Source organism: Lepidothrix coronata, unplaced genomic scaffold (assembly GCF_001604755.1).
Source record: "Lepidothrix coronata isolate B3197 unplaced genomic scaffold, Lepidothrix_coronata-1.0 Scaffold9, whole genome shotgun sequence".
NCBI classification, from domain to species: domain Eukaryota; kingdom Metazoa; phylum Chordata; class Aves; order Passeriformes; family Pipridae; genus Lepidothrix; species Lepidothrix coronata.
In genome coordinates this window covers 10,618,680-10,634,543 of record NW_016690189.1, presented here as the reverse complement: position 1 = coordinate 10,634,543, position 15,864 = coordinate 10,618,680, and the positions used below count along the sequence as shown (strand labels likewise).

The 15,864-nt window shown below is 37.3% G+C and overlaps 1 protein-coding gene across 2 annotated transcripts in view; it reads left to right on the top strand.

Annotated features, from left to right (window-relative positions):
• The window catches only part of NUP205 (nucleoporin 205), a 50,323-nt gene extending 35,099 nt beyond the window's left edge, over window positions 1-15,224 (top strand). For both annotated transcript variants that reach the window (XM_017804341.1, XM_017804342.1), the window contains 16 exons: window positions 546-737; window positions 2,329-2,599; window positions 3,036-3,134; window positions 4,540-4,688; window positions 5,405-5,596; window positions 6,384-6,505; window positions 7,583-7,721; window positions 7,937-8,063; window positions 9,018-9,094; window positions 9,947-10,075; window positions 10,607-10,733; window positions 11,437-11,603; window positions 11,983-12,106; window positions 12,970-13,098; window positions 13,796-13,869; window positions 14,871-15,224. In XM_017804341.1, the coding sequence (XP_017659830.1) occupies window positions 546-737; window positions 2,329-2,599; window positions 3,036-3,134; window positions 4,540-4,688; window positions 5,405-5,596; window positions 6,384-6,505; window positions 7,583-7,721; window positions 7,937-8,063; window positions 9,018-9,094; window positions 9,947-10,075; window positions 10,607-10,733; window positions 11,437-11,603; window positions 11,983-12,106; window positions 12,970-13,098; window positions 13,796-13,869; window positions 14,871-15,023 (2,271 nt within the window). In that variant the 3' untranslated portion in view covers window positions 15,024-15,224. The remainder of the gene's footprint in view (window positions 1-545; window positions 738-2,328; window positions 2,600-3,035; window positions 3,135-4,539; window positions 4,689-5,404; window positions 5,597-6,383; window positions 6,506-7,582; window positions 7,722-7,936; window positions 8,064-9,017; window positions 9,095-9,946; window positions 10,076-10,606; window positions 10,734-11,436; window positions 11,604-11,982; window positions 12,107-12,969; window positions 13,099-13,795; window positions 13,870-14,870) is intronic.
• Window positions 15,225-15,864: the final 640 nt, after the last annotated feature.

The following is a 15,864-nucleotide window of genomic DNA, read 5'->3' as shown; positions in this document are numbered from 1 at the left end:
TGTACAGAAAGCAATATGTACTCATGTCAAACTTGGCTGTTGACAAGTACACTGTGTTCATCTTACAGCCAAGTTCATCTTGCCTTTCTCTCAGGGCATGCCAGTTTATTTCTTCTTTCTTCTGCACGGCTGTAGTTTCAGTGAACTTGGTGCTTAATTTTCTGAGATTCCTGCCATTTTATAAATTTAGTTGAAATTGGCTAAATGCATGTGAAGGATAAAGGAGAAATGACTTAGACTAAATGGGAAGAAAAGGCACAAATAGATTTCTCAGTTGTTTTTGTTTTGATTTTAAAGTGCTAGAAAAGAATTTTTCCTATGGGATCGAGACATTCACAGTGAACGGCCTTGTGAAAAGTAGCTCAAAAATGGAATGAACTGTCTTGTTAAAGTAATAGTAGCAACTTGTTTCTAATAAGCTGAAGACATAACTTTTTTTTTCTGAAGACTATTACCAATAGATAAAATTGTCATCTTGAAGTCTGTCTTTGCTGATAATTTCTTTTAGCGTATTGTAACTCAGTTTCTTTGTCGTGGGTGTTCAGGAGATCAACACTATCCTGCAGTACGTAGTGGAGCGGAACAAGCTGCTGCAGTGCCTCCATGCTAAGAGGCATGCTCTGGAGTCATGGAGACAGCTGGTGGAAATCATACTCACTGCTTGCCCCCAGGATCTCATACAGGCTGAGGACAGACAACTGATTATCCGTGATCTATTGCAGGATGTCCATGACAAGGTAGTGCTGTCCTGGAAATCAGCTTTGAACTTTGTTGCTGTATCTTGTTATGTGAAAGTACTACGAGTTGTAATCCAAATCGTCTGCCTTTAGTATTCTTTTTAGTTTTCTGATTGCTACTATGCTCAAGTTGAATGCACTGTGGACAGAGGGGATCCTCTATATTCTTGCAAAGTTACTGTTGAACTTTGAATCACACGTTGACAAATTTTAAAGACATTTCAGTATAATCCAGTATGATGGCAGGCAGGAAAGGATGTGTGAAAAAGAAACATCCCGTTCCGATGAGGAACAAAGAAGAACTTATTGAAGGCTGAAGGCAAACAGTACTGCATTTGCTAATGTATTGCATTTAGATGACTCACTGCAAATCCTACTGCTGCTGCTTTTGAAAAATGAAAGAGTTGAATGAAGCTTCATAGTAGAAAAATTAAAAATTTTACAATTAGAATGGCTTTTGGATGTGTGAGCTTTTGTCTTAAAAGTCTAGGTATTTTACTGCTGAGTCATAGTAATAATTTTCAAGACAGACTAGACAGTTATTACTGACACAGCCATTTGCAAAGGCAAGAGTTAATGAAAGATCCTTCTATTGTTTAGGCTGCTGGGGCATTATCATTTTTTTGCTTTATTGTGAGAGTTGTGTGGTTTGTAGTTCTAATTAATAGAGTTTTTATTTTGAGAAATATATATGAAAATGATATATCGTTTTAAAGAAAAAAGTAACCTTTTGGGGTATTGTTTTTGTTACTTCCTTTATTTTTTTCTGTAGGAGTTACCTAAAAACTATATTTTAGTGGAGCACTGATTTTGTTTTTTGTGTGAAAAAAATTTAAAAAATGGGAAACAGGGGAGGTCTTCACTAGCTGAAGAAATTTGTTTCTTTCTTAAATCATTATGGAGAGGAAATTTCAGACTCTTAATTTTCTATAATGCTTTATTGAAGATCTTTGTGAATTTGAGAAAAAAATTGTTACTGTCTATTGAAAATATTTGAACTACTTTACTAAATGACTATATTGCTTAAAAGGAAATCTCCTTGAATGTTAGTGATAAAGATACCAAGTTAGCCTTTTAAATGATGACGTGAACAAAAATAGTACATGCTGACTTCTTGTTAGTGTTTTTCCACAGTGTCTTAATGCTTCTTTGATACTCAACTCTTTGAATTTTCTAAGTTGTACCTTCACATTTTTAGTGAGAATAGTTTTCTTAAATAGCTGTAAAGCAAATAAGGTCTCGGTTGTTCTTTCCCCAGTTTAGGTTTAGATATTTTCCTGATAAAGCAGCTCAAATGTCAGCACATTTCTTCCCTTTTTGCCCTCCACATTTGATTATCATCCTGCTTGTGATTTATGTAAAAAAACCCAGAATGGTCTTCTTAATTAAAATGTGTTCAACTCAGGTTTCTGAACAAGTTTCTGACGTTACAGATTTTGATGTGGTTTAAAATAGTGCCTAAATAAATCCTTATGCATACATAAAGGAAATAATTGTGAGAGGCTGAATTAATTGTTCTAATAACTCCTGAAATCAGACACTTTTTAACTTTTTTCTTTTGCCTTTCTTTTTTTCTTTCTCCTTTATTAAGATCCTTGATGATGATGCAGCTCAGGAGCTGATGCCAGTGGTGGCAGGGGCTGTGTTCACCCTGACTGCCCACCTGAGTCAATCTGTCAAAACTGAGCAGAAACAGCCACTTGCAGTCCCCATGGCGGGACAGTCCCAATATGTCTTGATGCTGGATGGTTCTTTTACCTCATCACCTGGCTCTGAGAGCATATCCATGGGTTTTGCTTCCATTGGTGACTCCTCCCTCCACATCATCTTAAAAAAACTGCTGGATTTCATTTTGAAAACAGGTGTGTTGACTTTTGCAGTGTGTGTGGGGAAATTCCAACTGCCAAGAGTAAAAAGATGGTCTGAGCTGCTTTCTGTTACTGCAGTGAAGATTTTGCTTAATTAATGAGGTGGATCTTACATGATTAGTATAGATGTAAGTGATGTTACTAACAAAAAAACCTAAATAAATACTTTTCAAAAAATCTGAACAACAGAAAGAGATGTGTAAATGACTGTAAGCAGAATTTCATATTATCACTCTTTTGGAGTAGCATAAACTTGCTGAATTTGCTCATAAATACACTTTCATGCAAGTGGTAGAACTCCACCTTAAGAAATCTAGTTGTTTTACTGATTTCTGCCAGCACTGCCATAGGAAGGTTAAGTGCGAGAGGAAGATGGTGTTACGGAATTTACGTTTGTTCGGTTTTAATTGTGAACGTTTCTTGTCAATAGGTGGTGGCTTCCAGAGAGTGAGGACGCACCTTTATGGATCACTGCTTTATTATTTGCAGATTGCCCAGAGACCAGATGAACCAGACACTTTAGAAGCAGGTATGGTCTAACTGTATTTTGCAAAATAGCAAAACTGAAAAATTGTTATTAAACCCTAAATGGTACAGTTTCTGAATAATAAGTTGTCTTCTGGAAATGGATGGAAACCATCTTATCCCAAGAGCCTCTGAAATTAATTGCTTATGCTAAACAATGCATATCTTATATTCTGACCTGTCTAGTTAGATATGCATTCAAAATGTGTTGTTCTGGATGAGGATGTTAAATTTCTGACTTGTAGCACAAAAGAAGGTATTTCATTTGTGTCCATTTAAAGCCCTGCATCATAGCTACAAGACTGTCAAAGGAATGGAGATTACTTGTAACTAGCTGTTCTCTAGTAGGCCCAGCAGTAGAAATACATTGCCTCCAATTTCTGTATGTACGCTCATACCATAGTGATCTTATTTAAAAAAAAACAAATGAAACAACAAAACAAAACAAATCCAAAGCAAAAAAAACAAAACACCAACCACACAAAAAACCCCCAAACAAACCCAAAAGATTATTTCATATCTTTTTTCTTCCTTTGTCTGAAGATTCTCCTGGGGGGGAAACAAACAAAAAGGCATCACACACACACCATTCCAACCCCCAAAACTAAGCAAAAAGTAAGTCAACCAGAGTTGCTACTTATCCAAGAGTGCTTATGGTAGATATCACATTCTCTCAGTGAATGGCTTAAATACTTGATTTGTCAATGTTTCTAATCGTTATTTAATCTTAGAGCTTGGACAAGGATTGAAAAAAACAACCTTGGGGCTAGTACCTGTGCATGCAATCTCTTATGGCTATTACTTGGTCTGCATTTTGAGCTACAGTAGTAAAAAAAAAAAAAGGCAAACTGAATTTGTCATGACCCCTTTGTAGTTTATTACTGACTTTGGTTTCATCACTTTCCCGCCTAAGTTGCCTTGTTTTCTTCCCTCAGACTGAATTTTTTAGTCCCAGTGAAAATTCATAGAATCATAGAACAGGTTGGGTTGGAAGGGACCTTAAAAATTATTCCATTCCACCCCTCTGCTATGGGCAGGGACACCTTCCACTAGATTAAGTTGCTCAAAGCCCCATCCAGCCTGGCCTTGAACACTTCAGTTCTTATATGCATTACATATTCTACGTAACACGTAATGAATCTTTGAATTATTTTAAGGATACTGTTTACAAGGGTGGTATATGTATACAGATACACACTTTTTGTTCTGGCTGGCCTTTGTGATACTTGAGAGTGGATTTGTAAGAGAACATTTGCAATTCCTTTAAAAACCCTTGTCCATTGTTTGGGGCATTTCTGTTGCAAGGTAAAGAGGATGCCCTGAAGGATGTAGCGTCAGCTGTAGCTAAGCTAATGCTAAGCTGCCAATCTTTGCATTTTTTCATTTTTTGTTTTATTTACTTTTTCCAGCTAAAAAAACTATGTGGGAACATCTGACAGCTCCTGAAGATGTGTTTAGTAAATTGCAACGGGAAAACATGGCAACTATTGAGAGTTATGGGGCAGCTCTGATGGAGGTGGTCTGTCGTGATGCTTGTGATGGCCATGAGATAGGCCGGGTAAATGAATCTCTTCCTTTGAAATTGCTGTTCTGTTTGTTTCAAAGAACATCTTCTGTGCAAAGAGGGGAAGTTTCATGAGGTGGAACTAGAACAGTTTTGTAGATGCTTAGTCTCTTTCAAGTTTCTGTCCTCCCACTCATCCTTCAAGCTGTTGAAAGTAGGGGCATACATGCATATTAAATTTTTTCTCAGCAAAGCCATGTGTCCTGTGGTTTAAAAATACTGCACTGCTTCAAAAGATGTGGGTATGGATTTTTTTAGTATTTTTAAATCATGAACTTATCAGTTTATTTACTCACTTTGGGAAGATTTAGTGACTTCAGGAAGAAGTTATAATTTCTAATAATAACTTCAGTGGACAAGAGTCTAGTCTGGATGCAAACTGGCTTTAAATGGTAATCATGATTGAGGCAATACTTTATTAAAATGTTTTGGCATAATTGTTGGTCAACAATATCTGGAATATTTTTATAGAGAATAATAGAGGAAAGGTAACTGGCTCATACTATACTAGTATGAGAAAGCTGGAACTATTTTTCACATAAAGGGTTGCAATTGTAGTGGAGAAATGCATTCTTGTTTTAAGAAGCTGTTAGGAATTGCTTAGCATTTTATGTTTCTAGGTATTTGTTAAAAATCTCATTGATCTCATAGACTAATTCTGGTTTTATTTTTGTTTGTTTGTTTTTATTTTTTTTCTTCCCTCATCCCAGATGCTGGCACTGGCTTTGCTTGATCACATTGTTTCAGTAGACAAGCAGCAGCAGTGGCTGTTGTATCTCTCCAATAGTGGCTACCTGAAGGTGCTTGTGGATAGCCTAGCAGATGATGATCTGACTCTCCAGAGCTTGCTCACACCTCAGCCCCCTTTACTTAAGGCACTGTACACCTATGAGTCCAAAATGGTAATATTACTTCAGAAATGATTTTGTGGTGTGATGTTAATTTTTTAATTTTACTTTTTAGTAAAAGTTGTTTGTCTATACTTTGCATTGATTGTACTTGGAGATATTGTTAAGGAAACTTTCCTGTCTGACCATCCAGGAGCCACTCTGGCAGTCACACTTGCAGCACCAGAGATTTTAACTGCTGGGAATGAAGCCCCCTCGCAGCAGGCGGCTCCAGCGAACCAGTGGGTGACCCTCTTGACTCCCTGCACTCACCACATTCACACAGTCACATAAGGTTTCCTTACCACTTTGACCACAGGTTTCTCAGAGCAGAGTCTCAAACATCTGGATCCTTAAAATAATTTAATCATGGTGCAACAACGGAACAAAAGCTCGAGCTGGTGCCTCCAAGGAGGGACCCAGAACAAAGGAAGCCCTGGGCTTTTATACCCTCACAATCTGTGTCAGTGAGTCTAGGGTCTTGCAGCTGAGTCCTCAGCTCCTGCTGTGTCTCTGAGTGTCTGGTCACCTGGCTGGGCCACAGGTCCCCATACTCTTTGCTGTGTGAAGGGTTGGCACCAGTTCACAGCCTCTTGCCTCAGGCCCCTGCCATTTCCTGCCACCCAGAGCTCAATCTCCAACTAGCAGCGTGGCTGCACACTGAGCTACCTGCACTAAATGTATTCAACAGTATTTTACTAAAATAGTAGTATTTGAAATGATGCTAAAATCAAGAGAGAAAATAGTCATCATAAGTCTCATTGCACATCTCCAATACTTAACCTTCTCTACTCTTGTCTAGGCATTCCTCACTAGAATAGCTAAAAGTCAGCAAGGTGCACTAGAGCTGTTGCGATCTGGAGTGATTGTGCGGCTGGCACAGTGTCAAGTGTATGACATGCGACCCGAAACAGACCATCAGGGGTAAGTGTTGGTTCCCTGGCTGATTATGAAACTGTGATATAGTCTTGGAAGTATATGATGTCTTTTTATAGCCTCAGGTTTTTTGAATAATGATTTGTAGGTTTATTCTTTGTGTGTGTGTGTTTCTTTAACCTATCAGTTCAGTTTAAAGCTTACGTTTTATTGAGAGAAAAATTTCAGATAAGTGGGTGTGAAGTTGTACTTGCATGCTAGTTACTTAGACTATGTAAAAATGTATTTGTTTGATAGATAGGAATGATCAATGGATTATTACTAGATAATTTAGACTGTAATGTTTGAAAAACAGCCTACACTGTAAACTTATTTTTATGGGCTTTTCAGTTGGTGAACAAAAAGTGCAGAGTTTGTCCTCCCCCATAAAGCATTAATGAGAGAGCAGTAAATTAAATGCTATTTCAGAAATATTTTATGATGTGTTTAAAAAAAAAATAATTTACAGTTATATATTGCCTAACAAGTTTCTTGATGTGTTGCCATGTTAGCCATTGTGAGATGATTGAGAGAAGATCTCAGAGAAGGAAATTCCATATTTAGGTGAAATCACACTGGTTTATTTCAAGCCTTGGTCCTTGTTTTAAATTTACAGTTCTTAATGACACACAGGGTTCAAACACTTTGGAAAAATTTAAGCCTTAGACAAGGTACTCTGTTTAAAAGTTCCAATTACATGTATAAGATTGTATAAAACCTATAGGACAATTTTAGAGGACTGTTTATCAGCTGCTTTAGAATGAAGCACACCTCTTCCTAAGTTATTTGAGAATACTTCATTTTATATATATGTAAACAGATGTGTTTCTACAACCAAGTAATCTGATTTAATGTAGTACAGTACAAAGAAGTAATTTTCTCTGCTTAGAGAAAATGTCTGGCAGCAGCTGTATATCATAAATGTGTTACTTTTGCAATATACACTCAGTTCAAGTCCGGACCTGTTGTTGAAATGTGAATGTTTGTAGGTTCTTGAGGGTCACTGTAGGCTGAAGCTCTGCCTCACTCATGGACTTCACTCGTCTTGCAACTTTTTTTTTTGTTTTGTTTTTTAAACCTCTTAAGAATGTATGCAATGAGAGATCCCCCAGTCTTCATTCCTGCTCCAGTGGAACGTTATCGCCAGATTCTTCTTCCAGCTCTTCAACTGTGCCAAGTGATCCTCACATCTGGTATGGCACAACACCTGCAAGCAGCAGGACAGGTAAGTCCCAAAAGATGCTAGAGGATCACTGCTACTGCTCATTCAAAGGAATTGTATGTCCCTTTGCTCTGAAAGTAAGCTTTTTTTAAAAAAATCCCATCCTCACTGGTAAAGGAGGTCACTTGAAATTCTTCAAAAATAAAAGCATTGCTTCTCCTCTGCTCACTGTTAAATTTTGAGTAATTCATATTTTCCCTTTTCTTCTTGTGGTACAGGTTTTGCAGTTTCTGATTTCCCATTCAGATACTATCCAGGCAATCCTGAGGTGTCAGGATGTTAGTGTTGGATCTCTCCAGGAGCTGGCCTCCCTGACAGGAATAATCAGCAAGGCAGCTTTACCTGGTAGGAACTGCCGTTTTGAAGTCTCCTTGCCCTGTCTACATGAATCTCAGGCTTTGTTTTTTGTAAAGAAATAGTAAGACATAGAAGAGAATATCTACAACAATACAGAACTTTCCTGACATGTAGAGCTCTGGGAAACATTAAAAAATATTAAATAATTGTTCTTGCAGTAAATATGACAAATTTGCAGTGGACATAATGCTCTTACCCATATGTATTTGACTTTCCCTTTTCCTTTCATCATGCTACCTGACAGTAAGTACTTTTTGTTTTGGAGAAAACTTGCAAATAGAAGTGCTCAAAGTATAAGCGGTATCTTCAAAAAAGAATTTTCGTTCAGTAAGTTCTGTGACTGAGGAAATGAAGATAGAAAATTGTTTGCATACCCATATTTTTTGTTAATGTCTTCTCCGTTTTTGTTTATTTACAAAAGAAAACTTCCTGGGTGAAGTGCTGCAGACTAGTGTGCTGACATTTCTCTTGAGTGACTTATCTTTCAGACGGCTAATAATTATTGTGATGGATATAGTGATTTCTTCTGCATGCTGGAGGACTTGCTTATCATTTCAAAATAAGTTGTCTGTTTTGATTTGATGGCTTTCTTTGTTCAGGATAGGTGTCTGACTACAATGGAAAGGAATGCAGAGCTGTAGGTTGAGCCCAAATGTTTCTTTGCTTACACTGTAAAGAGCTTTGTACAAAAGCTGCAATTTCCATCCCAACCTCCCTCCCCCCTTGCCCCCATTTAATTACTTACCAGAACAGTAAGCTACATGCTCTCATGCATCTTCTAGTAGCTATGTTCATATCCGAATGTTTTGCTCAAAAACTCTGCAGAATACAAGTTGTATATTGGGCTGAAATTTTTCTGATCACTGCTTGTATTTAAATGTATATACTGCATAAATCTGNAGAAAAAGCAAACAGTTATTTAATGGCTGTATCTTTTATCAGGAGTGTTGAGTGAGCTGGACATAGATGTTAATGAAGGGACACAGATGGAGCTACAAGGACACATAGGGCGATTTCAGGTAATAAAGTTGTATATATATAGCCCTAGTCCTTTTAGAATTGTCTATCTAGATGCATTTCTTCCTTTTTTTTTTACTCTGAATAGCAGCAGTTACAAAAGGGATGTTTTTCCACTATCATGAAGAATGTGTGGTAGTTTGGGTTTTTTTGTGAGGGTGGTTTGTGTGTGAGTGGGGAGGTACAGGGTTTGTTTTATTGGGGTCTCCCTGACTTCCCTGCCCAGTAGAAAAGATAATATTTGGTAACATCAGAGTTGCATCAGGGCCTTTGTTTCCCTCCCTGGCTTAGGGTTCATTTTATGTGGAGGAGAATTACCAAAGCATGTGAAGTAAATGCAGAAATACTCTGTTACCACTTTGCCACAAGCATGTCTCCAGCTCCACAGTTTGGCTTATCACATGCTACTGTTTTATTTCTTTCCTGCTGAATTGCTACTGAATTAGTTTTCACACTCTATTTTTATGGAAATTACTATCTCCATATTCAGATTTTGTTAGTTTGTCTGTATGGGTGTTTTAGGTGTGGGAATGGGTAAACCTAAGCTGTCATGAATCAGTATAATAGTCTGCAAGAGAAATAAGACAAAGTTGAGGACGTCTGAATTGCATTAATTTCTCATTGGCAGTGGTTTAGGTTGCCATAAATTTCTAAATTAATTAAAGGTGAGTTAAAACACTATGCTTTTAAAAATTTTAGTTTTGTTTACAAAGTGCTAACAGTTTTGTCTGCATTGCTTTTTTTTTTAATCTACGTTTACTCTTCTGTTTTAAGGGACATGTATCACTTAAGTGAAAAGAATCATGCCCTTCGTTTGTTGAGATACAAATTCACATGTTCTTTTCTTATGGCAGCGGCAGTGCTTAGGACTTCTAAGCCGGTTTGGTGGTTCAGACAGACTACGCCAGTTCAAACTGCAAGATGATAATGCAGGGGGAGACAGAGTGAACAAGAGGGATGAAATTGAGTTGGCCATGCAACAGGTAAGGACACAAGAAGCTCCTAGGACCTTCAGTCTAAACCTTTTACTTGCTGTGCAGATTTGTTTAGTTACCATACTTTCATATGACAGTGGTAATGCTCTACACTGGTTTTAGTTTGGTATAGTATCCCACATTTTGTTTAAAGCAACCTTTGAAAGTGTGTTTACATAAATTTGCTTTAGAAACCTTTATTGTTTTGGGTACAAACTCCCGTGAACTTCAAAGCCTTAAATTGATCAGAAATTTTCAAAATGAAGGCTGGGTATAGAGGGCAGTGGCTAACACTGAGTTAGAGCCACAGGGGATTAACTATTATCCAGAAATTTTAGCTAGCAGTTTTGGGAAAGAGACAAAGTTGCAAATGCTAGACTTGAAGGTGTAACTGGTAAGAAAATAGAATTGTCACATTTTGATGAGGAGAGGAGCAAAGCATGTTGTTCATTGACAATTATCCATTTAAAATTTAACGTTCCAAAGCCTGCAGATATTGTAATTGACATGCTGTCTTTTTTTTTCCCCCTTTGTTGGCAGATCTGTGCAAATGTGATGGAATACTGTGAATCGCTTATGTTGCAAAGCGCCCCCAGTTTCCAGCACACTGTTTGTCTGTTTACTCCTAGCCTGTCAGAATCAACCAACCGAGATGGGCCTCGTCAGGGTGAGCTTTTTGACTTGCTGTTTTCTGAGACTGAATGGTGTGACATTTGGGCTAGTAGAAAATGATGAGCTAGAGGCTGTAGTTTCACATACACTTTAAGTCACTTTATGCCAGTACTGTAGGTGCTCGTTTTCTAATTCTGGATATGCTTGTTCAACCTTGCACTAAGCCAAATCAGGAAACAAATGCAAGTTAAACCAAACAAATTCTTTTCATTCACTTCCCATGGCAACCTCAGAAACATCTATATCGGTAAAGAAATGTGTATGTAAATAAATAGCACAAGAGAGGGGAAGGTGCGGGTTTCTCTTTTTCAGTGCTGTGCTGGGTTACATTATGTGAAACTAGGACTTCATTTATGACATGTAAGATGTGTTTTGATGCTGATTGGAACTACTATAACACGTGGCAAGAGTTTACAGTATGCTATTATGCAGTTGAGTGGTTAAAATATGTAAATAGTGAGACTTCTAATCCAGTTACATTTCACATGTTACACTCACTACTGCAGCCACAGAATTTTTTGCCTAGACTTTCATTTGTGTTACTTCTGACACAAAAGTGCAAAATATAAACTTGCCAGTGCTTTCCTGACTTTGACTACTTTATTGACAGAGAGCATACCTTGTTGGTTCCTTGGGATTTTTTAAGTGGTTTGGATTTTTTTTTTTATTTATTTTAACTTGTTCAACATCTTGTCTAGATACACAAGCACCAGTGGTCCCGTATTGGCACTTGCCTGGCCTGGGCATTATTGTCTACCTGCTGAAACAGAGCACTAGTGATTTCTTCAGTTACTATGACAGCCATCGTCAGAGCGTTAACAAACTGCAAAATGTGGAGCAACTACCACCAGATGAAATAAAAGAGGTAATTTTCTTCTGTAATTTATGTATTGTAGTAACTTAGACATAGCTGTAACAGAGACTCCAAAGCATCTTAGATAAGTAAGCAGTTTCACTTCACGTGCATATTCCTTCCTACTGTTGCTGAAGGGGTCCATAGAATGTGTGATCTAAAACTTTAGGGAAAATATTAACTTTGTAAAAGTTGTGATTTTCATAATAGTTGTTTGGGGATACGTTTAATTTTTCGATTTTTCAGTCATCAAATTCAAAATAGAGAGCAAGGTTTTGAAGAAATAGTAGCTTACAAAAAAGTTCTAGATACTAATATGTAATCTTATTTGCTTATTTCTCTTGATATTCTGTGATTCCCTATAGTCTGTTTTTTTCTCTTCTGACCACAGCTGTGTCAGTCAGTTATGCCAGCTGGAGTTGACAAGATTTCCACTTCGCAAAAATATGTATTGGCAAGGCGACGCCTGGTGAAGCTAATAAACAACAGAGCCAAGCTGCTCTCTCTCTGTTCTTGTATCCTTCTGAAATTGAAATGACCTTCAGGGTGATCCTGCAGAAAAGCAGAGAAATATAAACAGGTTTTTTTACCTGGATTTCTGACCACTTTGAGCAAAACCTTTTGCAAAAAGGACATTTGAAAGACTGGCAATTAAATTAAGAGGGTGTTGCTGTGCTATTGCCAGAATGTAACTATTTTCAAGTTAGTAATTCCCATTTTTGAGACCCTGCTAAGACTTTCTGCTACATGATAATAAAGGAGTAGTTACAGCCCAGTTCTTCAATTTAGTATCCAGACTTCCTAAACATTCACATACACACAAGTGTGGTGGAAGAAATATTCTGAAAAATTATTTTGATGTGCCTATCATAACTGAAGTTTCCAGTCTTACAGTCCACCTTGCATAAACCTAATCTCATAAACACCAGTAAATCTATGGAAATAACCAGTCATGCACAAAAGAATTGTGATTCAACAGATCATAATTTTCCTCTAAAATCTCCCTTGGGAAAGATGTGTTCTTGCACACTTACCTGTTGTCACCAACGATGTTACTGCCATCCCTAGCTTTATAACCTCACCTTTTATTCACTGTCTCTGCAGCTGAGATACCATGACAAACCGTGTGAGCACTCATGCTGTGCTCTGCTGTGGAGGGCTGGTTTAAGGCTCTAAGGGTGAGTAGCAGTGAGGGAGCCAGCACTGCACTGAAGAGATAAGGAGAGTGAGGGCGAGCGATTCATTGCCAGGCCGTGGCAGAGGGGGATGACAGATGGTTGAGCTAACATCTTCAGCTGCTTCCAAGTGTGTAAATATATAGTGAATGTACTACCGAAACACAACAAAATTGGGCTCCTTCACTTCGACGTGTCTGCAGATATTATAGAAATATGTCTCTTTATTCTTTGGCGTCATCTGGAACACTATCTACTGCATTGCACACCCACTGACTCCCAAGACCCACTGCTGTCCTCTAGGATGTCATTTAAGAAAGGAAGGCTGCAAGGTAAAATTTCTCAAACATCAAAATGCCTTTGAATAACTTCTGATGGTTAACTTCAAAACTGATTTGCTACTATTAATATATTTCCATTTATATTTAATAAAAGATATTTTGTTTGCATTTGGCATACCTTGGGATTTTCTACTGGAGAACTGGCAATACAGATACTGTTGACTCCTGAACTTTTGGGTTTTGTGTATTACATGTAACCTCCAAAGGAAAGTAAAAGTAACTATTTTTTTATTTCTGTTGTTCCAACTAAGTGAAGTTCAAATAATATAATCATATCAGTGATTCAAAACCGTTTATAGGAAAATATTTCAATATAATAATTTAAGATGAAATTAAGAAATAAAATTAATATTGTTGGGTTTAAAATTATTTTTCAGAATTATAGGTACCATTGATTCACCAGATGATTTTAAATTTGTTGAATTTTGGTTTTTTTTAAAAAAAGGGATGGAAGGAAGTCAGAAAGGAGAAAATTTTTTGCCTAAAGCACTGTGTTGTGGGGTCAAAACTATTTATGACTTACTCTGTGTGTATTTTCTCTAAATCATTTAAGTCAAAAAATTAGTATAATTACTAATGCAAAAGTTTACTGAGCAATTTGGAACACTGTGTTTTAAACTCATTTTACAACCTGATAGACAGTATGGAGCAGCCAACATAATTTTTACGTCTCATTTTCTATTGCTAGATTCCTTTGGTTCCGAGCCTAACTTGGATTTCAGTAGTGGACTAAATCGGGTGAGCCAGCATGATATAGAACAGGTGAGATGTGATGGTCTACTGCAGGGTACAGAGTGTGCCTGACTACTCTGCAGCTGTTGGGAGCAGGCTGACTGTTGTTTTCTCACCTCTGAACAGTCTGCAGTAACAGCATATAACTTAATTTAGGATTAATGAAGCGTTGCAGAATTTTTTTGGAAACTGTTGTGCTACTGCGCACGTATCTTTGAATCTTAATATGAAAAGTTAAATGAAAAACGAGCTATACTTAAAAAAAAAAATCATCATTCTTTTTCTCTTACAGAGTGGTCAACCGATATGTTTTTTTTTTTAATAATAGCTCTCTGAAAATGTCAGTTATCCTTGAAAGACTGGCAATATGAGGGCAAGTTTCCCAGTTTTCTGTGATCCTATGGCTGTTTACTACAGCTCAGCTGCAGCTAGGCTGTAGAGAAAGGAGATCAAAAGGATAACAGAAATTGCGACTATAAAATGTGAATGCTAGCCCAGAAGTAATTTCCACTTACACAGCAATTTAATATGTACAGCATCATCTTGCTAAAATACTTAGAATGTAATTAACTTTTTCAGTGACTTTTTACAAATGTATTAATGAAAAAATTGGACTCTAACTCCTAAACAGTTCTTAAGTCCTTCCAGACTAGGAAAATTTTAATTGGAAGACGTGTTTGTGTGACTGTAACTGAAGAAGCTGAATTATAACCGATAATTCCTAGAACAGGAATTTAATTCCTAAAACTTGGAGAGGTTATAAGGAGGTAATATTGAGATAATCAGTAAATGTGCTGAGTCACCCAAAACCCTCTGTAGAAAGTCGATCCATTATATAATTTATAGAGAAAAATGTGAGGGAAGAATGCAAAGTAGTATTTATTAGAAGAGTCAGAAAAAAACATTCTTTTGAAAGCAGTTCAGAAGTAAATCACAGCAAAAGAGTTGACAGTCAGTTGATGATGGATAAGCTAACATTCCAGGAAGAGAAGATTTTGTATTGATGACTGCATCTAATCTCTGTTCTTCAGCTTCAGATTGAAGCCACAAACAGCTTTGGTGAATCTCTGCAGAAGAAGCTTCTGGAAATCGAAGGTTTATATTCCAAGGTTCGGTCACGATACACCTTTATTCAAGCTCTTGTCAGACGTATCCGTGGTCTCCTAAGGATATCAAGGACCTGAAAGACTCTTGATACGTGCTGCTTGGCCCATGAAGCAATGTATAAGGGCAGGCTTTTTGGATCATTGTATTTTCTAAATCAGACATTTTCTAAATACTGTCAAAAATATTTTGTTCCTTTTTTTTATCCCTGTGGATGTGTTTTGTGTATTCTTTTCCTACTGCTCCCAACCTGACAGAAAAAATAAAGGATTGTTTTCAACCGAGTTATGATTAATGTAAAATTTCAAGGAAGAAAGAATTCTAATGGAGGACATCAAGGAAACAGGAAGTTCTGCAGCTGTGATGACATTACATTTACGGATGCTTTCAGAGAAAACTAAGAGTTTTGTGTGTTGTTCCTGTTTCTCACACAGATTTAATGAAACCATGGCATTCAAGTTTCATCACTTGCAGACTGTGATTACTGTGGTGTGGATTCTGTGTTCATTTTGCACCGTGAACTTCTTGTTTCTGCTCCCTCTTGTCTTTTTTTCAGCTGAGAGAAGCACAAGCTGCTTTACTTTGAACAAGTTTATATAAGGAAAAAAAGAGTGGTGAAAGTCATGGAAGGTGACTGCCCTGGGTTTGGTACTTATGGCTCTGTGGAGTAAAGTTTTCTGTGCTATTCTTGCTGAAACAGAAGTATAAAGAAAGAATAAAATGCATGGGGAGGAAGCCAGCAGCTGTGAGTGGTAGGTTGGTTCTATAGTTACAGATTGTTCTCCCATGAGATATTCATATATCCTTGTCTCTTCTGTAAAAAAACTATTAAAAAAAAAGGCTTGACCACTGATTATTGACATAAGATCTGTTGGATTTCTCCCTTAACTCGGTCTGATCTTATGGCCCAGTTCACCACCT